The sequence below is a fragment of the Tauraco erythrolophus genome, chromosome 14 (genome assembly GCF_009769465.1).
Source record: "Tauraco erythrolophus isolate bTauEry1 chromosome 14, bTauEry1.pri, whole genome shotgun sequence".
NCBI lineage: Eukaryota > Metazoa > Chordata > Aves > Musophagiformes > Musophagidae > Tauraco > Tauraco erythrolophus.
In genome coordinates this window covers 21778875-21802712 of record NC_141478.1, presented here as the reverse complement: position 1 = coordinate 21802712, position 23838 = coordinate 21778875, and the positions used below count along the sequence as shown (strand labels likewise).

General features: G+C 43.0%; 1 protein-coding gene across 1 annotated transcript in view; it reads right to left on the bottom strand.

Annotated features, from left to right (window-relative positions):
• The window catches only part of NPTN (neuroplastin), a 54318-nt gene that overhangs the window by 12396 nt on the left and 18084 nt on the right, over positions 1-23838 (bottom strand). The window contains exons 2-4 of the mRNA XM_086620586.1: positions 17889-18236; positions 12324-12492; positions 8450-8544 (exon numbers count right to left, since the gene is read on the bottom strand). Of these exons, the coding sequence (XP_086476712.1) occupies positions 8450-8544; positions 12324-12492; positions 17889-18236 (612 nt within the window). The remainder of the gene's footprint in view (positions 1-8449; positions 8545-12323; positions 12493-17888; positions 18237-23838) is intronic.

Here is a 23838-nt window from a genome sequence, read left to right as displayed (position 1 = left end):
TGTAAGGAGAGCTCCCTTTACCACTAGCAACCCCTACAGACAGGGAGCAGAGGTTTGTGAGGGCTCATCTGCAGCTGCAAGCTCAAAGAATTAAGCACGTTTCATGGTTCAACAAATCAGCTGCAGCCAGCAAAAGCAAGGAAAGCATCTCGTGCAACCAGACACCATCAGCCGAACCTGCTCTTCCCAAAAATTACCTCGCAACTCCTTGGGAAAACATTCGGCAGGCCTGAGTGCTAAAGGACTTAAAAATATTTCAAATGCAGGGATTTTTCAAAACACAGAAAGTATCCCAGGACTTGCTCCTGCACGATTTTTGGACAGTAACGCAGCTGATTGGTAACGCTGTTACAGTATTAAAATAAGCTTCTGAACAACAGAAGAATCACGGTTGTAAGAACACTTCAGCGTTCCTTAGTTTGTGTGTATTCACCTGAAAAGGCACCATCAGGAGAGGCTTATCAATCCAGGCTTTTCTCCAAACGCCCGTGTCATTTCAAACAGGATTTCCAACGCACATGAGCTTCGCAGAAGTTCTGACCGTTTGCCGTGTAAGGAAAGACGCACTTGTTGCTGACGGAATTATTAACTCTCAGTTGCATTTTCTATCGGATTATTCGCTCCAACTCAGCAACAGCCAGAGCTGACAGTGGGCACCGACGAGCTGAACAGATCCTCCACGCCGGATGCTGCTGCAGAGGCCTGTTCCTTAGCAGAGATATTGCCCACCAGAAATTAAAACTAACTCTAAGACTTCTAGTAGAACCCTTAAGGAATTCAGGTCATTTTAAAATAATTTATTAAGTTAAGCATGCTTGTTTGTTTTTTTTTTTTTTCTGATTTTCAAGCAAACACTTTTTCATGATGGAGTCGAAAAGGAGCTCATTACCTAGGAAAAATGCTATGATTTGAAATGCAAAAAATAAGAAAAATGCTATGATCTTGTAGAGGAAGAAGGTGAAGGAAGGACTTGATCAAAATCTTTCTGTATCCACCCACGCAAATAATGGCTTTGCTAACAGCATTCACTATACATGACTGTACTTCGATGGACGAAGCCAGACAAATGCCAACTAATTGCCAGATGATGCTGACCTTAACCATGATGAAGAACAGCACACCAGGGGTTTTAGTTATTTTGAAAAAACCTGACAACTAAAACATATCTTTACACATCAAACATGAAGATGCTTTGAGAGACAAACCCGTGAATTGAGTGAAGACGCCAGACCATAACAATTCTTGCGCAAAAAGAAGCTGCCAGGTACATAAAGTAAAGGAAGCTGGAAAGGAAAGAACATTCCGTATTTGCAAGGTGATCCCATGCTACCTGTGCCTATAGGAGGCATTAATAGTTGGAGGAAATTAAGTTTTCAAGCTGAAGGTCTCGAAGAAGAAAATAAATTAGCTTTAGGGTTGAGTGCACGGCATTATATCTTCAGGATATTCGGCAGCCACCTGCAACATCCTTTCAAACCACTGCCTGCAGCCTCAAAGAGGAATGTGACAGTTATTCCAAAAGATGGTGGTTCGACAAGAAGCAAAATCTCCTCTTGTGAGCTACTGAGAGGTGTCATCTCCTCCTGGCAAGGTCCAGAAAGTTCTCTTTTGGGCAGGAGCTCGGTAAGCCCAACGACTTCTCGGTGTTTTTTTGTTTACTCGAGGATGATGTGCAGGAATTGCATCCAACCTAACAAAAACAGCGGAGCACAAGGGACAGGCTTAAGGCGATGGTCCCAAAACCGGCACTGAAGGGCTGTCAAAAGCCAGTGCAAATTACCCCCATTAGGAGAAGAAGAAATAGGATTCATCAGCTTAGAGTGGAAGCCCCACACAGTCTCCATCTGTCAGCACTTGGCTTTTCCATGGCCATCTACCAGCAGGCAGCGAGTCAAAGCTGTCCAAAAAAGGGTCCAGCAAGTTGGGCCTCCGCAGCTGCCCCACTTCTTCTCTAAGTGCTGACAGAGAAAGAAGGAAAAAAGGGAAAGCTTTCTAGGACACAGTAACTTCTACTGCAGGGTGACCTGTTCTCCTACAGCCAAGAGAGAATTCTATTTCTTTACACCTTCGCTGGGTTATCCCAAGTGACGAGAAGACGTTCTGCTCTCTCCAGTCCGGGCAGTTCTGTGTCAGCCATTTCCAGCTCCACCAGGACAGGGACTATTTTCGTCCGCAGTCTGAGGGGAGAACTACACGGAATATTAATATTCCAGGGCATCTGATGCTAGCTGGTTTCAAGCTGAGGCCGAGACGTTAATCCAGAACTTGTTCTGCCAAACTGTTTGGCTAATTGCGTTTCTGCTGTAGGAGCTACAATTAAAATAATCACCGCGACTGACCTCGATCACAGATTAAGCAACAGGGAGATGTTTTCCCGTGAAGCTTCTCAAGATTTTTCCTACACCGTTCTGCTCCAGCGCCAGTAACAGATGAAGCACAGAACAAAGCAGGTTTTGTTCAGAAAGGATTCAGATTTCACTTCAGCTTTCAAGCAGCAGAGCTCGCATCTCTGTTCAGCCACAGTCGGCTGCAGAGACGTGGGCACAACACGCTCCGTCAGCTCCTACACCAACGAAACCAAGATAATGCCCCCCGATGAAAGAAAGCAAGGTTTTTATTCTCACGTCGTGGAATAGGAAAACTAAATACTGAATGTTTGCTTGAAACAGAATATGGAAGAGTAAAAAGAGGCAGGGTTAGTTTAGATTAATTGCTACTAAAAAAAGTAAATAAAATATCCAAATAAACACCGATTTAGGCATTCTTGACACAAGAGTAATAATAAGCATCATTCTTTGGGTTGTTTCAAACTGAATCAGAACAGAAAGAGGTTTTGTGCCACAGTAAACACTGGGCCTTTATGTTTCGAGTAGCAAATATGCACAAACGCACTGTGCAGCAAGGGCTTTCTGGATGGTGTGCTCTGAACACAGCCCTGAAAAGAGGGCTTGTTTTTCTTCTTACAGGGCATGCAATGTCATTTCTTGCTTAGAAGGTATTCAGCCCTTAATTGCCAGGTATTTTGAAAATATTTGACTAACATTACTAAAAAGGAGGGGAGAACTAATATGCATAACACCTCCAAACCATGCCCCAGTTAAAACCCCTTCAAGTTTTCCCATTAAAAGACAAAATTAAAAGCAAGGGCAAAAGCATCTAAAAATATTCTTGCACGCAAAAACTATAATGTCTTATAGGTGACCTAGTAAAAGGGCTCGGGAAGATTTCTTTTTCTGCAATACAATTCTAATCCATGTCTACTTTTATAGCCTGGGAGGAGAGCTGGGACACCGAAGGCACTGCGAGAAGGGAGAATGTGACATGCATTTGCAGTGTAACGCTCAGGACCACTCTAAGATATGGTTGTGCTAAGACAACGCCTGATTTCTTAATTAATTTCTGCTACAGCGCTCTGTGAAACTGCTGCAGGGGTTTCTTAAGACAGTCAAGAAACCAAGATTTTTCCAAGGCTGCTGAAACAACCACTTGTTTTCCAGCTGGTTACTTGGGCTGGAGCCAGAGTGGAAGCGTAACGTTCTGGGTGCAGGTATTGCACGTGCCTCTGGCTCAGCTAAAGTCTGGGGGTATAACAAGCGTTTTTCAAAAGCAGTAAGTTTCATGATTCTCAGGAGCACCAAACAGGACTGGTCTGAGCACTTGCTACTGGGAAATGGATAGCAACTGGGGAGGATAGATGAAAGAGGTGCAAAACGAGCGAGGGATGGGGAGGGAAGTCAGAAGAATCCTCTTGGTGCAATGATGGCAGAAAGGCCTTGTAGGAAGAAGCATTAAAAAGCTCTACCTGTCCAGGTACACGGAAAGAAGGGAGCCTTTGATGGGAAGGCAGGATGGAGGGTAAAGATGCCCTCCATCAGCCAGGCCACATACACCAACATCTTCCTTGATGCTTGTATTATTTCTGGGCAGCCAGAGGGAACCGTGAGCACATTCTTCCCCATCTGGTTTCTCGCTGCTGCTGCTCCGCACTGACCGAGGGTTTGTGGAGTATCAGAACACAAAAACACAGACTTATTTCCTTCTCCTCCTCTTCCCAAGATCTCTGAGCAGAAAGACTGCAGAGGCAGAATTCTTCAAAGTTGGTTTTTTGTTTTTTCCTTTCTTCTTTCTTTTAATCCTCAAGTTTCCAGAGCTCCAACATCACAACACCACAGCAAACGCACTGCAGGTATTTCCACCGTGTGGCCACCGAGCAATTAAAAAAAGCCAGCTTCCAGACAGGGAGCAGAGAGCATGCTGCATCTTGGCTAGTGCCTGGCAGGATCAGTGTCACGGTCCCTGCTGACAGTAACCACATCCTACGTCACGAGCTGCTTACCTGCAACGCTCTCAGCCGCCGACTTCACCGCAAAAACAAAGCCTGGGAGAAGATCCCTATTTCAAGGCAGAATCTTCCCAATATCAGGGTTTGCTCGGCCTGTTGTTTCAGGCTGAGACAATGCCCTAACAGCTCTGAAATAAATACTCACAGTCCCCACCAGCCACTTCATCCAAAAGCTGACTGCATAGAGGAAGCCAGACTTAATGCCATTCCTGGGAATTCCGAGAGACTGACATTAAACCCCAGTATTTTCAACTGCTGTTAGATTACTGCTGCCCTAGTAATATATTTTTTTTTTTTTAGCCAAGAAAAACTGCTTTAAATAAGCAAGCACACCTAGCAATTCTAACAGCAACGCTCAAGTCTCTGCGTTTTTATCTGTTTAACACCGCACACGGAGAGGCTCAGGAAGAAAACGGGCAACATTACGTAAAAGGCACACGGCGTTGGTATCTCCTGGCTTACATCTGCTGCCAGGCATTCGTTAAAGTTGTTCACAAGTTGTCAGAAAGCCACTATTTTGGTCTGCAAGCACTTTCGTATCCAGAACCATCTCTTCTACGTGCACCAGCAGTTGAAAACTGCAGTGTAATTACAACTAGCAATTAAGCAATTACCTTTGCGTACAATTGCTTAACCACAAACACTGGGACAGGCCACGCGTGCAGGTAAGCATAAAATTATGGCGCCTGTATGGTCAAACAAGACTCGTGCATCACTGATGCATCACGTATGACTTGATTTTGAACAATGAGGTAACATCTCCACACATGTAGTATCAAAAAAACCCAAATGTTTGCTTTGAAAACTAGAACTGCTTTAGAAGAACGTGTAAAATATTTACATCAAAATGCAGGAATGCAAAGTGAAAAAAAGGTCTGTGTATTCTTTGCAACTAGCATGGATACTATGGAGAGAGACACTTAGATCCAAGAAAAGACGTGTGATGCCATACAAGTGCAGCTGTACAGCTCTTCCAGGAGCAGTAAATCCAAACTAATACTCTCTGATCAGAACCAACTTCTGTACAGCGCCAGGCGTACAAGTTCTCTTTAACTTGTGCCAAAATTATCACTACACGAGTTTCTATCCAACAGGAGTTCGATAGGAAAGCGTTTTTTCCATTTAAAAGGTATACACACGTTCCAATTCCCAATGTGCTTTGCAGAAGACTTGACAGGGCGGAGAATGGCTTGAGAGCAGCCCTGAGGAGAAGGCCTTGGGGGTGTTGGTCAATGAGAAGCTCAACATGAGCCGGCACCGTGCGCTGGCAGCCCAGAAAGCCAACCGTGTCCTGGGCTGCATCCAAAGCAGCGTGGGCAGCAGGGCGAGGGAGGGGATTCTGCCCCTCTGCTCTGCTCTCCTGAGACCCCCCTGCAGTGCTGCGTTCAGCTCTGGGGTCCCCAACACAAGAAGGACATGGAGCTGCTGGAGCAGCTCCAGAGGAGGCCACGAAGATGATCTGAGGGCTGGAGCACCTCTGCTATGGAGACAGGCTGAGAGAGTTGGGGTTGTTCAGCCTGGAGAAGAGAAGGCTCCAGGGTGATCTTATTGCAGCCTTCCAGTGCCTAAAGGGGCTACAGGAAAGCTGGAGAGGGACTTTGGACAAAGGCGTGTAGTGATAAGACAAAGGGCAATGGATTTAAACTGAAAGAGGGGAGATTTCAATTAGATCTAAGGAAGGAATTTTTTTCAGTGAGGGCGGTGAGGCACTGGACCAGGCTGCCCAGAGAAGTCGTGGCTGCCCCATCCCTGGAGGTGTTGGGGGTTGGATGAGGCTTTGAGCAACCCGGTGTAGTGGAAGGTGTCCCTGCCCATGGCAGGGGGGTTGGAACTAGATGATCTTGAAGGTCCCTTCCAACCCAAACCATTCCATGATTCCCAACCTAGGCAACCCCGCGGAAAATTGTTAGTAGGATTAGTTATTATTCTCCCTTTGTGCCAGGACTTCAATCAGATACATTGGCTTTTCTTTCTGCAATGTTAAATCCTATGTCCCTCCTGTAAATCTCTCTGCCAAGTTCTCTTGGTGTCCCCGTCTGGCACTGGGCAGCAGAGAAGCCCTAATTCAAACGTTTCTAAAAGGTCTTTTGAGAGCTTATACAAAGCTGAAAAAGGTCTTACTCAATCTATTATCAAAGTTAAATTTTCTGTCTCTAGAAGCGGTTTGTCACCCAAAGCAGCCTACAGAAGGCAGAAAAGACTTAAGATCTTAATTAAGATAACATTAGAAGATTTAACAATTAGAGTATAAGAGCAGAATGAAAAAAAAAAATCCCCCTAAAAGAAAAAAGCCCCTATAGCTACATACCCTGAACACCAGCTTACATAAATTTGACTTCAACTTGCTGTAAGCAAGGCAGTAACTATTTTCAGAGGTGCAGTCAGGTTTTTAATCAATAACAGTCCATTTCTGCTGTGTTCTTCTGCCGCACACCTCTCAGTTAGGCCAACAGGATCTTGTGGTGCATTCACATGAGCACGTATATTAGCTTCTTCCTTGCAGAGGTACCTTCTGCATCAGATCTGGTTGAACATTGGGTATATTTTGACAGGTTGTTTTATGCCAGATCATTAAAAAAACCCTTAAAATTGGCACAGGAAACCAGCAAGCTTTTCTTGGTACAGCATCAGTCAGAATGCTTATTTATATGGCAATATTTCTCTTTCCCAGGAAATTGTACATGTGGTTCAAAAGACGCCATTCTCCAGAGAGGAAAGATGATAGAATAATACTGTGCATTTGTCATTTCACACAGACTGCTGGAATATTCCCGCTTCCTCCCTTCGGATTCAGGAACGTGACCACGCAGTCACCAGTGAAGAAATTCCCAGGAAAGAGGTCAGCTCTCAGCTTTTGCTACAGATCTGTGGTACCTAATTTAAACAGCAGCAATCACCATACAGACCGGGATAGGCTGCGCCACTGGTGCACAGATGCTAAGGAATAGTGTGAAGCATCCTCTTTCCCGTTTGCTATTTTCAAACAGCAGCAGAGGAAGCTCCACATTTAAGCTGGGCATGTAAGGAAGACAGTAAGTAACACTAGCTTAGATTTCAAACAAGCTTGCAGTACATCTTCATACAAGAAGCATCAGCACAGTCCCAGACGTGCACAGGCTGGTTTGAAGACTCTTCAAACACGTTTTTGTGTGAACTCACCCCACTTTGACTAACAAAGCTGCCATCATGGATCGATTCCATCTTACTGCAGCGTGTAAGGGGCAAACTGCAGCTACTGCAGAGCAGTGGGTCAGTGATTTCCACAGTTATTCAATGAACAAATAACTGCACCATGGCAGCAGTTCAATGCTGTATAAAACACCATCAGCTCTGCGTCACTTCCATTTTGTACGTCTAGAACACTGTTCTTTTGTCCAACTAGAGCAAAACTCAGTGCAAACAGCACATTTGCTGCAGTGCAAGATTGTCTTTCCCATTTTGCATGTTCTTGCCATGATTTTAGGGTCCTAAAGATGTCAGAAGGGCACCAATATGCACAAGGCAGGAAAAAAAAGGTACATGAGAGTAGAAAAACCCCAATCTGGGATAGAGCATCTGTCCAAACCAGAACCCAGGCTACGCCAGCAGCTGAAATAGTCTGCGCAGACAAAAAAAGTAACAGTTCAAAGCTGCCACACGCGAGATGCTGGTTCTTACTTTTCTCCTATCCAGAACAGAGAAATTCAAAGTACATTGAATACATTCAGACAGCCTCCTTTACTGTGAAATGGAGGAAATCACAGTTTTTGCATGAGCACAGACATATTCCACAGCAATCTTTATTCTGCTGGGCAGGCATGCTCTCTCGAGATAGCCACATTTACCAAAGGAACACAGAAGTGTGCGCTAGAAGGTGTTTTAGTACCCTCTGTATGGACCACAAGTGCAATGGGTCACATTCCAGTTACCTGCAAGATCTTCCCCCTAGGACTGTGTGCAAGAATTCCCCCGAAATTATAACCAAGGACTGGACACAGGCTCTACTTGGTGAGGAAAGGCCTCTTGAGTTAGCTCTCTTGTACAGACACCGAGCGAGATGGCAGAGGCAGTGAAAGTGCTTCACTTCCAGGGAGAGGAAACGAAACAAAACAGAACAAAAACGAGTACCTCTCACTTCTATAGTGGCGTTGGCTATAGGAGAGTTTGAAAACACAAACACGCACAAGTATTCCCCTGACTCTTCTGCTCTGGGCTTCAAAATCCTGCAGACAGGGAGAGAACACATGAGCCGTGTTAAGTACTGTGTTAGCAACCAAAAACGAGCAGGCTAGGAATTTCTTCCTCCCCACACCCCCCATTCTTTAATTTTTTAATTGAATTTCATAGCTATTACTTCTTAATTCAAGGTATGTTGTACAGACATACCTACTTGAAATGAAGGATGTTGTTTGCCTAGAAAAAGCATGAACTCTAGTCTGGAAATTCAGTACCAATTTATTCAAGAGAAGCTGCATTTAGTTTAAAAGCAAAAAAGGAGCCTGACACCTGTTAATTATGCACTACAGTTAGTTTGATGCAAATCACCTTCAAGTCACTACCTTAATTAAGCAGATATCACCTCCTATTGAGGAATAATCATGATTTATATGTACCATCTGCATTAAAAATATCGTGCACAGCCAACTGGAAAGCAGGAGACTACAAATACCACCAAGGTTGATACTATCATATCATAAGCTGTTGGGTTTTTTTTCCCATAACAGGTATAAGACTGGTCCGTTAATGGTCTTCTCCGACTCAGACTGTGGAAAAACTGCAAAAGCTGGTCAACTCACGAAGGAAGACACCACACAGGAATCTGCTGCTGCTTAAAATTAGGAAAGACTAAGGCAATAACAACTAGGAGAGGGAAAACCAGATGCAAGTCCGGCAGAAGATGATCAGAGCTGCAGCAAATAAAAAAAATTAAAAAAAAAAATCAAGATGAATTTACACTCGAGATGGTGCTAACTTCAAGTCCACCAGCTTTTGCTGTCCTTCAAAAAGATTTTGGATACAAATGATTTAAAAGCTTTACACATATGTTCTTCAGATATTTACCTACAAAACATGTCTTAGACTAGAGAAGCATATGACATGACACTGAATTTACATCTTCACAGCACAGAATAAGGTAGAGTTCTCCCCATCCTTCCTTCCCTTTACTGCTTTCCTTTTTTATTACTAATCTTTTTAAAAAAAGCAGCATGCAGATGAAGAGAAACCCTGTAGAAGAGCACTGCAATAAAATAATTTAATGACACACAGAAACTGCTTAGACACACGGAAAAAGCTGCTCAGTTGAACGCAATACTTTGACTCAGGTCTTCACTGCGTTACACCACTTAATTACCAGAGTCAGTGGTGAAAGTCTAAAGTCATGGAGTTCAGATAAGCAATAACATACCTGCTTCTCACGGAGTTAATATTAAAGATTATCTTGATGACAGAGGATGATGACGACCATTTAGCGTCATCACACATCAAAGCAGTGACTGCTGTTTGAATTGTTCCTTACAACACGCGCGGCAGCCCTCAACATCAGAGCCCGCCGACACTGGGGGCAGAGGTGCAGCCCTCACCCAGCTGGAACGGGACAGCTCCACCCAACTATTCCCATCCTAAGGCTCCGAAATAGTGAGGGAAGGCGGAGAACACCTGGAGTTCTGTAATTGCCTTTAGGAATTTCAGAGTCAAACACTCACACTCCGACCTCTGCTTTTCAGCCACTACAGTCAATGTTTAAGAGGAAGGGAAAAAAGTAAGAAACTGTGTTCTTTCAGTTCTACATAAGCTGTGAAACTATGGCAGCTTCTACTAGAGTAATATTCCCAAAAATCATTAAAGTTGATACGGCTGCAAAGTTTTACAGACAAACAAGCACCCAGAACAAGGTTGCTCAGCCAGCAACTCCCCGCAGTCCTGTGGGACAAGAGCTCAGCTATTTGTAGATGCAGATACCCAAAAAAACCCACATTTTCTTCAATTTAGCTCAGTAACCTACTACTCAACCCTGAACTAACTGATGATGAATTCGGAAAGCAATCACTACTTTTCCGCTCCAAACTATGAATGCATGAGGAGACAGGTCTCCAGAACGAAAGCATGGGATGGCCAGGACCACTTCCAGTCACTTTCTGCTTGTAAAAGCATACATTACAAGTGATTCTTGCCCATTTTTAATTAAAATGGTGAACTAAAAAGCTATACTTAATTCTGAGCTTTCTAACTATAGCTGCCTTCCAGCAAGAGCAGCTACATCGAGTCTGAAGACAGAACTAGGAATGATGTGTTCAGTTTCTAATGTCACATGAAGCAGGATTCTTAAGGTAAGGAGTTTAACTTACAAATTCTGAAGCTTTCTGAATGGTAAACAACACTGAACTTCAATCAACTAACTACATTTCATAGCAAAACAACAACTCTTAATGACTGAAACACCAAGAACCTGAAACATTTCTTATTTTTTAAGGAAAATAAGTAGAATGCAAAGGACTAACGTAAAAAAAACCCACTGAAGTTAAATAACCTCTTTTAACTACAACTATGTTGACTTTGCTTGCATGAATTTGGATATTTCTGAATATAAAAAACCACCAACGACCAAAAAAAAACCAACCAACCAAATCAAACTAGAAATTAACCAACAGATCAAATGCAGTGTGACAACATGCAACAAATGCCCCAGAAAGCCTGAAAGCCCAATATACAGCAGAGCAGCTTATAGACCAGCAGGAATTTGAGGTCCACATTGCAAATGCAAATTTTCCCAAATTCTCAAGCTGTCCTGTGATTGCAGCATGCTCTGCCAACCCTTCGTTCACTGGGAACAAAGCAACTGTCTTACAGTCTGCCCACCTCACTTCTTCCTTCTCCGGGAAACTAAAACTGAAGCCAAGTTTAATTCTTCCTTTACAGAGGAATTTGGAAGGAAAAATCCACCCTAGCTTGGAATAGATTATAGAGAAGTCAGCCTCAATGCTTAGTTTCCTGAATAACAACATGGGATTTTCAGTAACCTTGATGCAAAGTGCCTTTTGTACCACTCAAGTTGGTGCTTTTGGACAAGACTGCTCATCAAACTAATTGTTAGATAAGAAAGCAGAGCCTTTAAAACTCAGAGGAAGCCTTTAAAACTGTATTGAGGAAGTAACAAGACGTAATTACGGAACTAAATGAGACTATTTTTTTTAGCTGCAAAATTGAACAGATAATGCAAAGTGAGCTAAAGCTGCAAACAAAAGGAAAAACTTGAACACATCTCTATTGGAATCAAACACAATCATCTTCTCCTTCACACCCTGAGATGGAAGGCAGGGACAAAGCCAGAGCATGCGCACGTGGAACAGACGGACGCCGAAAACGTGGATGTACTGACAAATCAGAAGCACAAGCGATACAGCTGTACTGCTTTAATCAAGAGTTGTTATCATTTCATAGCACTGCTCTGACAGCTCATCAGTAACAACTCGGCAACACCCATCTTTCATCTCCCAAGGCCTGAAAATGACTGAACCAGCTGATTTCAGCAGTGACTTATGTGCTTGCATTTCCCTGCATGACAGAGCTGCACAGCTGCAGATCCATCTTTATGTAGACATAAGCAGGGGAGAGACTGCACAATATACTCAGAGGAAAAGAAAACTAGACTGTGTGTCTGTGTCTACGTCCATCCACACATCACGGATGCTCTAGCAAAGAGCTAAACGAGTTTAGATTGAAAGGAGAAGTTTACAGTGTGTTTTTGTTGACATCATGCTTACATGAGCCATTTGGGACAGCTGTGGACAACAATGCTTCCAGATGGAATTGTCCTTCTAACGCTACTCATGGATGTACTTTTTGTGGAGCCTCTAACACAGATCAACTCAATTTTCCTGACCACTGTGAAGCTGAACCAGGGACCTTGGAGTCCAGACATCTCATTGCTTATCCCAAAGTTGCAGGTCTACAGGTTTGTCATTCTCCAGCTTAACATGAAGATTATTCCCATGAGACTTACTTGTATTCTGTGGTGTTGGAAGATTTTCTAGTGCCAGGGATCTCCTCTCCGTTCTTCACCCAGTAACTGGCAGAAAGGGGGCTGGGACTTGTGGTGAGGTTACACTGCAATGTGACGGCCGGACCATACAGATGAATGACTACATCCTCGCTGGCGTTGATCCTGGGCTCTGAAACAAAAGACACGTTAAATAGCAACGAATCTTCACTGGCAATGGTGCCACACTAGTCTAAAATTCCAAAAGGGAATCGGGAAGGGAAAAAAAGACTACACAAGGAACGTCACTGCACTAATTTGGGAGACATCAAGAAAGTCACAACCAAACAGCTGACCACCAGCGAAGGCAACACCTCACGGATCAGCACTCCTATATGGAAAAAAGATAATTGTTTATTTTAATATTTAGCATCACTACAGATTTCTGTGTAACACCATTAATCACACTACAGACCATAACATGGGAAAACCCACATCCTGTGACTATACACAAGAGATGAGCCACTCCTTCGGAAGCAACTTCTTTCCAGCTATTACTTGGTTCCTCTACTCTGAGGTTTAAACCAAAGCCAGCTTCTATACAGAATAGCCCTCAAAGTTAGACAGTCTTCTGAATAATATTTCTGGACTTCCCCCTGCAAAAAGACTAACGTCTACCTTGAGAAAACATCCTGCACACACAAGACATTTCAAATAGCACAACTTCTCTGATGTCTGAAATTTGAGCAAACACCCAGTGTGAATAAGGCACAAATCTGATGAAGAACGGCTGAAAGCAGCCCTTGGTGCTTAACAATAATAAATAAGAACATAAACCATGTTAAAATTAGAGTTGGGAACTGTTTCATTTCTAAAGTGACGTTAAACATAAACATTTATGAAGAAAAAATAAATAAATGTGAGCCTCATTGCATAAACAGACCACAAGATGTACATAGTTTGCTGGCTGCATTACGGACTGAACCCAGGCTGTTCCACATTACAATCTTAACTGGTAACATCAAATTCCCTGGGTTTTTTTAGGGGGCAAGCCTTTCAGAAGTGCTATGAGGGCACTACCCTTACATTTGATAGTCAAATTTCTTAGGATTATGCAAACGGTTATTACCCTCTAACAAATAAGGCTGATGCATTTTTCGAATAGCTGGAGGAGACAAGTTTCTTCCCCAACTTGGAAAAAAAAGACCTTTGTCTTAAAGGTCTCACGGCTCACATCTGCTTTCAAGCATTCTGTTCAAAAAAAGCCCCTGACATAGGATGACAGAGCTTAAAGGAAATTTAAGAATTCTTGCCATTAATCTTGAAAAAATACCTAGATTTAGTATTGGCTCCAGTTTCAGCTGGAACTAAAGGCCATTCCTAAAGCAGACTGTGCCGTGTAAATGCCGCTGTGTCCTCTGTCTTTGATGTATTTCCTTACTTTAAAGGGTGAAATGAATTCCAAAGAGGGAGCTGCTGCCAGCTGCTCATTTCACCGACCACGCTCCTGCGGCACCAACCTCTCCCAACACCTCCTCTGCATTCTGGTCGGCAGCAAAGTGCAGGAGGGTGAGGAAGTCGGTCAGGAATGAGCATCTTTATGCTTTCTGCAAGTTAGCAAAGGATTTTTAATCCTGTACGTTTTGTTACACCTTGCAGGGACATATTTGGAATACTAATTGAGTCATACCATGCAGTCTTTTGCATAGTCACCTGCAAAGCACTTGGAAAACAAACTATTAAATAGAACGAGGGGCAAGTGGAAAATACCAGTTCCATCAAAAACACTGCATTTTTCATCACATAAAACATTCATCTGTTCAATAGTACAGTACGCAGATTATTGCCCAGAAAGGCAGAGAGAAAGGAAAATATCTACCTACTAATAACCTGACAAAGTCAGCCAAGTCCTGTATATCCTTTCCTTTTTCCCTTCAGCAAGCTGGCTACATAGCTCCTTTTCACGGATATTTAAAATTAGGACTGTCATTTAACTGCAGACAAACTTGCAGGTACTGTAGTAACAGAGGGGTTTTGACACTTCTCATAGACCCTTCGCTATTATCACACACTTTCAACTGTGTTTCTGCCTTGTTTTATCCTCAGTTTTATCCATGCAAGGATCTGTTTGGGTCCTACAGGGTACAACATTGTTTTGTTAAAGCCATACTGTTACTGGACTGCCCTGTATGCTTTTCCATCCCCACAAAAAAAAAAAAACAACTTGTGTGCATTCTCAGAAAAACACTAACAGAGCTCTGGAAACATTTTTAGCAACGCGTCTGAAATAGCAATTCAGCATCAGAACGTTTATCTGGAGAAACAAAACTTTTGCTGGAATTCACTGATCGTACTGGGTTTTGTTTCAAACGTTTGTCTTTGATGATGAAAGCAGCGTTCCTGCGAAATAAACGCAGTGTTTTCCTTTTTGGAGGAGGATGCTGGCAGGACAGGCTTCAGGCTGCTGTAACGAGAGCTGTGCTGAGATGTGGCCTAAAGCAGTGATCAGCCTGCAGCGATGCTGGAAACTGAAAGCATACATGCTGCCATCAGAAAGCGTTACACAAATCCTAGCAGGAGGAAAAAGTCACCCAAAATAATAAAAAAATTGAATCTAGTCCCTACAGAAACCAGAAAGTTAAAAAACTTAATCCAGAAGGGTTTTGACAGCAGTAATCATCTGGTTTTCATATTCTGTTGATAATGGACTCTTCAGCCTCTAACGCTGATGAACTAAAACATCCAAAAAAAAGCTGCCTGCTGCTCCAATGACTACTTCTGCTAATTCCCACTTATTCTTACCCACGTCTCTGCTAAGTTGCAATGTCCAGAAAATATTTACAGCTGGAGTTTGCTGCAGCCTTTTGTGTCCCACTTGCAAATTTTACAAGTTTTAGGATAAAAAAAATAACTTAAAGGCAATTGGAGGCAACTCACTTATATCTTTTACCTGCATTTATGTTATTTTAATAATAATAAAAAAAGCAATCAGGCAATCCTAGCCTGATTTAATTCTAGAAGACAAACTGAAAAATGGAATACTACTGGGACAGCACCATCCATAGAAGGATGTCTACTTGAAAGAGCAAGATGCTGAAGAGTCTCTTTTTACACATCACTTCAACTCCCACTTAATGTAAGATCAAGTTTTAAAGCAAAAAACTCCCAATCATCATTAAGTGAAATTCTTTACCCAAATTAGGAATGAGATAGAAGTCAGATGCTAGTTCTTGGGTGCTAACAAAAAAAAAAAATATCAAGATGCACTTGACCTCTCTGCATTCCAGTTTTGGTATTTGTGATGCAAAGGACAGTGAAAAGAGGTTCTGCTCTTCTGACACATTTGTTGTTCCCTTTCAGTGACACTGATGTTGAGTAAGACCAGCAGCAAACCAGCCACCATCAGCTGGAAACTCCAACACTGTTTAGTCAGAAATCTCTCGTTTCAAAGACAAACTGCTTGTGCAAACAACGCGGCATCTGAGACGTTTTGGGCAGCTTCAGGTAAGATGGTCCCCATCTTCCAGGGACGGCTTGGAAACCTGCTTCACCCCTTATCTCCGTTTCCAGCATGGCCACGCAGCACTTTGGTATCCAAGCGGTCCGTTTCCCCAAGCAGTAGCTGGTCAGATCTCTTAACACACACAATATTACAGAATAAAAGCATTAAAATATTCTGTTCGACATTTCCCCTCCCCACTATGAATAAAGCACAAAAGCAGCACAATTATCCCAGGCACAAGGCACTTAGCAACGCAGTCACGATACACGCTCCAGAATTAGTGGCATCAGATGCAACAAGATGATGTTAACTGGGGAAGGAAGATGAAAGGTTAACTTTTAACCCTCGGAACACGTTAGTATTAGTATCAATACTTGAGAGGGGAAAAACCCACTTTCCATATGCAGATATCTTCACAGTAATTCATTCCCAAATGTTTTTTTTTTTTTTTCATATGAAAAGGATTTTCTCCCTCAGTGGGTTACTAAAACTGACTAGACACAAAGAGAGGAGCACAGGACCACCACGGACTCGCCACACTCCAGAAAAACTAAAGGTTTTACGAGGGGCAGTGGGGATTTCCAGGAGACGTTACTTCCTACAAGACAAATTTTTCAGTTTTGTCTTAAGGTCGTATTATTTCCTAAAATGACATGGCTCTTGCTGTTGGAGGTCATGCAAGCAATCTCCCGATCCGAGTCCTTTGGGACCTCAAAGGACAAAGGAGGGATCAGGCATTAGGCCTGAAAGTCGAGCAGGTTTGAGCTGAACAGCGTCACTTGGAATTTTCAAGTCAGTCCACATCACTGGGTTTGCTGTCTATTTTTTCCACGTGTATCAATGCTGTTTCCATTTTCCAGAGGGAAGGTCTCTGATCCAGCAGTGCCAACTGCAGCACCATGCCTTAGGGAGAGTTTTGTTGGGTTTTTTTTAAGGTATCCAAAAAGCTAATTGAGACAGAATCCCAGTTTTTGACATTTTTGTATCCAGACGTAACTCAAAGTGGTACACAACAGGTTTATTTATGCACGGAGCGTAAGAGCAACACCACACTTCTGCTCTACTCTTTGCCACCTTAGGACCTTGAGAAATCACCGAGCAAGCAAGTTCTCCTGTTCCTCCATGCAGCAGGCTCACGTTGCGGATTTAATTCACTCTACCTATAACTCATTAGACGTTTGCTTCATCTTGTGAGCAAAACGCAAGAGTTTTGCATCTTACACAAAATGAAAAGGAGGTTCTTGCTCTACTGACTCTGACGATACAAATTTCCAAACTCATCCAGGACTGCTTTAAAAGCAAGCTGAACACAGAAGTCTTGCAACAATAGAGAAGAAAAAACAATTCTGGGTCAACCATATTATCTGCTTTCAAAAGCTTTTCTGCTGCCAAAACGTTCCATTCTCAGATGAAAGTCATTTAGCTCAAGTTATTAGTTTAACACTAGGGGAGGATATTTCCCCCTTCCTCTTTTCATAGGCTGGATTAAGCATCAGTTCAGTGCTGCTGGATCATTAGGAACATGCTGCTGTTCAGACAGGAAAAGAAACACCACAGCTTCATGGAAAAATCTAAACATCAATGGTCACACAGAAGTGAAAGGGAAGGATCTGCACAGAAGCATGTATGCAACCAAAACCACGTGAGAAGGCATTCAGAGAAATTCCAGGAGAACAGAAGAAATAAAAATAGAACGGTTAGACCTGGGGAGAACACAGAAATCAAATATAAAGGCACTCATGGAGAAGCCAGCGTTAGGGTGGCTGGAAACCTACTACAAAACTAAAAGGGGGAGGGAAAAAAAAAAAAAAACCACAAATTCAACCACAGGGCTTGTTTTCACACAGAAGCTATAAAACAGATTCATAGATTGATTTTTTCCCCCCCACCCCCGCCCCAAGTCCTTTGAGCCTAAGGAGCAGAGACACAGATGGCAGACAAGGTCAGCACTACAGGTGGAGGAGCGGGCTCGGGTTCAAAACACCAGGACAAGGTAGCAGAGGGTTTTATCAGGGTGATGGGAGGGTGAGGGTCACTAGACTGCCTCTAGATACTACAGTACCACTACTGTAAGGTGCCGGACTCACTCTGAAGGACGCTTATAGTAGCCTGGGCTCGAATCCACGTTATGGAGGGATTTTGCCTCAAGTCATTCCTCCTGGGATCGTTGCTGGCCCTGCACTCGTAAGTCCCAGAGTCTTCCAAGGTAAGGCGGGTTATTCTCAGCACACTCACCCCATTCGCCCCGTAGGCAGTGTTAATGGTGACCCGGCGCTTCCGAGCACCGTCCCACAGCTGTTTGAAAGACTCAGCCCGGTTGACTTCAGCATACCACCACTGGATCTCTGGAGTGGGGTTCCCAACCACATCACAGTACAGTTCAAAGGCGTCCCCCGTGAGTTTAGTTTCTGACATGGGCGACTTGACAAACCCAGCTAGAGGGAGGGGCAGCAGAAACGCAGTGACAGAGCGGCAGAAAACAAAAGAGCTCATAAAGAACAAAGCAATGAGGTGCAGAAAACAACAGAGTTAGAGAAGACATTAGCATCTGCAACAACACAACTTTCATAGAAAAAGCACAACATGGAGCACTTGTGGATGGAGGCTGATCGTTCCGAGCGCAGCGCGCTCCTGCTCAACACAGTGTTCACAGGAGATACGGCTTCAGGGCACCAAGGGCTTGTCCTCACCACTCCAGGGGATCCAACCGTGGCAGCAATACTTGGGAAGTCACCAGTGGCAATGCACACCAGCAAGGAGATTGCTCTGTGGCTTGGAGACAAACTGATGGGTTTTCAAACCTTTTTCAGTTGTGTGGACCTTGTAATTGGCAAGTGCTAAGTGTTCATGGCCAGATGTCTCTTTTTCAAGAGTTTTCTTGTTTTATATGACCTATCTTTGGGGAATGGGAAGGGTAAAGCCCTAATCTTCTGCACTACACAGCTCTGCTTTGACCTCGTCTTCCATCTATTTTGGACTTCTGAGGCAGGGAATTCCCCAAGATACAAATGACCTACTTTCCTGAAGTAGCTGGATCACCACAGCTCCAGGAGTCTCACGGCCTTCTAAGGCAAAGGGAATTTCAGTGGTGTATATACACACAGGCCAAAAGATCCTTTCGTTAGTTAGGAAACGGACAGCATCAAAGGTACTTCAACAGAACACACATTTTTGCCTTCTGAAACAATGCCGTGCCAACATTCGTCATCAGGCCAAAACATCCTTATTACGGCACGAAATCCTTCAATACTTACCCGCTTCAGAGCTGCATTAAGAGCACAGACACACTAAGTTGTCCTTCAATCCTATTTTCAAAGATATCTATTGAAAACAGTGTTGCCTTAAAGCTAGTCTCTTCCCTTGCCAAGCCCCCCCACCCCCCGCCCCGAAACTAAAAGATTAGAATGCAGCTGGCCAGACAGATTATGCAGCAAAACCCATCACATCGCTGTGTCCCCTGGGCAGCAGGACTCCTCATCAGCACATGGAGTCAGGGTGCCACGCAGCTGATAAAGCTCAGATTGTTTCATCCCTGTCCTCCAATTCACAGCTTGTTTTCAGGAAGAGGACTGAAAGACAATTCAGCAGATTTCAGAAAAGGGAAAGGTGGACTTAAAGCCTTGGGAAAATTTCTGAAGCACGCCCATTAAATAGTATTCCCCTTCCCATCGTGTGGCAACACTCATCCATCAGTGAAACAGCTGTACACTGACAATTACATGGGAAGTTTGCACTATAGATGCATCTCCACAGAATCATTTGGGTGAGAAAACAAGACCAGGAGTTTCTGGAGCTCAAGCAGAAACCATCCATTGCCAGCACAGTCCTGCCTGAAGAGCAACTGCGTAGTAGCTGCAAGTAACAGCTACAGGAACAAACATTCAAAAATAAGAAATACTAACCCCAGAAATTGTTTCAATTACAAACTCATTTGACAAGGATTCTCCAGCCTTGCACCCCGGCACTAAAGGAGGTGAACTCTACGCTTGGTAGAAACACCACAGCAAATAATCCATTGCCGCAGGGAGAGAGAGGAAAAGCTGTTGCACTCCAAGTGCCCAAATTCCCAGCAGTTCCAAACCGCACTAAGACCACCGTCGTTATTTCTTGAGGTGCTTGAGGTAACACAGGAGACCGGGTTATGATCTTGCTCTGCTGGACTGTCCACGTTTCAAGGGATGCTGAACGAGGAAGACTTTGTATTCCCACAGAGGTATAAATCAAACAGCGAGACCAGCACCTACCTCAACGCAGTTTACTAGACAGAAAAAGCTAAAGCAGCAAGTAGCATATGGCACAGGCTAGCTTCTTGCCAAACTTTAGTGGTTCTCTCTCCTAGACTATAGCCTTTTTTTCCTTCCTTCTACCATAATATTGAAGTGCCACTCACAGTCGAAAAGGTGACGGTAGCTCAGGGAAGACTTCCCAGAAAGCAATCCCCCTTCTACAGGTTCCCAGTTTCCACTAAATGCTGACGCACAAAGACGATCAACTCCCCTGTCCTGAAATGTATCCCTGAAGTCAAAGAGCCAAGTCACCCAAAACCTTAAAGCCACAATTCGATCCTACTTTTCCAGCTGTCCTGGCTACTGAGCAACCTTTCTGCAAGAAAGGCTTCTTACCTCGCCTTTGTGGCAGGGATGGAAGGCTGTAGTTGTGTATTTTAAAACAACTGCTGGCTGCCACTACTGCCTACAGCAACGTCTACACAATAGACACATGTGGTATGAGAGAGTACTGTAAATCCTCTTATTGAAAGGAGTAGCAGTGATTGCCACACAAGAAGCTATCAAGAGCTTTCAGTTTTGAATCTGATTCTGCATTCACTAAGCTCTCAAAAGTATTATAACTTTTGCACAAAGCCTAAAAATAATGTAAAAAAATTAAAGTGGACAACTGCATCAAAAGGTCTCTTTAGTAAATATTCTCTGGGTTTAAGTTTTAAACCTCACATTTCCATCAGTTTCACATCCTCTTGAAAAACAATGTATTTGATTATGATAAATTTCAGTGCAACACTCTGTCTTGGTCTGAGTAACTATGTCATCAGCACAGATAACTCCATAACCATGGTAAAGAAAAAACACAAAGGGGGATTTGGTGGCTGTCCCCACCCCACCAAGAGACAAAAGTGCTCTTTAAAAAGGTATTCCAGGTTAGAATAAAGTCCTGGAAGGACAAATGGGAACGAATTTGGTAGAAAAGCCTCCATATGCAAGTTAATAAAAACTTTGCATTACAAAGGACTGGCAACACTATTAAAAACTCTACACCAGAGTCTCAAGTTAATGTTTTGCGTTTTCAAGTCCTTCAGAAACAGCAAAGACAATACATCAAACGGCATCAGTAAGTTGAGGAGATGCTTCCAGCTACTGTACATCTGCCAGAGGGCCGTTTCCCATTAAGATATCCAGCCAGAAGCTACAAAAAGAGCTGAAATCTGCCACCAAGACATGTTTAAAAGAAAAATCAAAGAAAAAAGGCTAAACATTACAGAGAATGCGCCCTGTAACACAACAGGAGTCTGGAAACTGAGCTACTCCCGCTTTTTGGCAATTGTCAGGGATTTCCATAATTGTTCAAAACCAAACAGAAAAGTGACACTATACAGATTTCATCGCTTACATAAGAGACTTTCCGAGCCCAACGCTTTCCTTACTTGGTCTTCTCCAAGCACAGCACTCGCTGCTTTATTATTACCATGTTCCGCACAATTCTAGAGGCAGGGGCATCAAAAGAACCAATATGCATCAAAACACAAAAGAGATCAAGCCAAGAGGTCGAGGTTTTGTTAAAGGGATCATACTAGATCCGTTTAAAGCTGAAAACCTGCCCTTATTTGTAACAGATAGATGCCTTATTTCCAAAGAGTAAACTGGAGGAAGCGCTGGTTGCAAGTGTCAGCCCCGTACGGAATACAAGAGCAAAACTGTAGCCAAGATTCAAAAGCTCACAAAGGTCAGGGCTCCTGGGAGAGTGGATGGAGGAGGTGATAATCCATAGATCTTACAAACCCATGGGAAGTAGCAGAACGGCCCAAATCTTAAGTGAATCCTTGCTGTCAAGTACAATAGGAATAAGCACCTTCAAGTGCTCACGAGAAAATATTCTTAGGATGTTTTGATGCTATAAATTTTCATTATATTGACAGCTGTATTTATTTCATTATAGTCATAAATGAGTTATTCTGTTACACAGTGAGCTTTCCCTCATTAAAAGGTGTTTGAGGAGGAGGGTTGTTCAGGTTTTGGCTATTTTTAAAGCTAATTGCTACCATGCATAAAAGAACAAGGGAAAAGCCTATGGTTAAATATCCCTCACAAGGTCTTTACGAATCTTCGCGATAGACCAGAATACAAGGAAAATAACATGCAGTGGTCCAGAAGGTGTAGCTATTGAAATAACACTATTGTGTTCCAAACCAATTATTTTTTTTAATTAATTGGTGGTTATCAGCTTGAAGGACAGAATGAGGACCAAAGGGCAATAATACTAAACCACTTCTGAAGTGATGTTTGTTTATTGAAGATTCAATCTCATCCACCAATTGTGAGGACGGCAATGGACTAAGGCTCTAAAACTAGCGAAACAATTTAGTCTCTACACAAAACGCTGCCAAAAGGAATGAAATCCAGTGCACAGCAGGGCTCTTCACATTTGCAAAATCTGTGTGTTAAAATTTGCACTGTAGTCAAGAACCACTAAATCCAGACTTAAATAAATAAATGCATTTTGAGAGACAGGTGCACTTGAACAGGGGAGAAGCTAAGAGGTATTCAAAAGGGCAGCCACAATTTTCCATATGCACTAAGAGAATCATGTACAGCAGAATCCCAGAGCCAGAGAGCTGGAAAAGCTCCATATTAAACAAATCTAGAGTTCAGAAGAGGAGGATCATAGAATCATAGAATCATAGAACAAGGATGAACAAGAAGCCTAAAGATGGTGAGTTTAAATGAATGGAAATGCTTAGCTTTACCGCTCCTAAGCGAACCATTCTCATTAACGAGGCTTTAATCAATGAAAGACACCTTTTTAGATCAGTTTTGCTTCTGCTAATATTTATGAGCTCCCTGTGGGCCTAAAGCAAGGGAGGTTGAGCCAAGCTACATTCCAGCTTTGGCATATAAAGGCATCTCAACTTTATCTACTAGCAATAGCCCTTCCAATCCCACACGGCAGCAGCACCCTTCCCAACTGCAGCTATTCCCCTCGTTGACAGAGGCCAGAGAAAAGTCGGAAAAGCAAATACCTCTGGAAGAGGTGCGGGTGGGAGAAGGAACAAGGCTCATCCTCTTGCCAATGTGATCACAGAACTGCAGGATTAAATATAGCATCCAGCTAGAAATATATGCATCCTAGAAACACATGGAAATATTTAACTTGTTTTGACCAGCTTGTGTTCCACCTTGGCTGGAGCCCAAAGGAAAAAGTGACACAAAAGACAACTCTTGAATAGCTTAAAACCAGTATCACAATGATCAAAGAGCTTCCCCAGTTCCTCACCCGCTAGAGTGAACACATAAAAAAGGATCCTTTAATATAAAGTGTCCTAGCAGTGATCTATCGGTCAAAAAATACACAGAAAGCAGTACCTGCCAAAAAAATCATCCCCGAGTTGCAGAAACAATTGTGCTATTGGTTTAAATATTCTTTTGTTACTTAAATTTAAAGCGAGATGCATTATGTCGCAAAAGAATTAATGCCAACAGCACTGGAGAAGTGAAGCAGGGAAGATATTGATCTTCTCAAGTAAGTCTGGTCTCCAGAAAGGGATTTTAAAAAATAAAACAGGTTTTGCCTTAAGAGAACGTAGATAAGTTGTAGCTGAGGAAAAGAAACATTAAACCAGTCCCAGGAGAAAGACTGAAACAGCTAGGCTGAAATGAAACACAAGTTTTGCAAAAAGTCCTAACAACACAGAACAAACTAATGTCTCGAGGTTTGATTTGTATCAAGCATGAAGATCAAAGCTCAGAACAAGCATAAGACCATCAACATCAAAGAGCAAGAGGAGAGCGTCTTGCCAACGGCGCC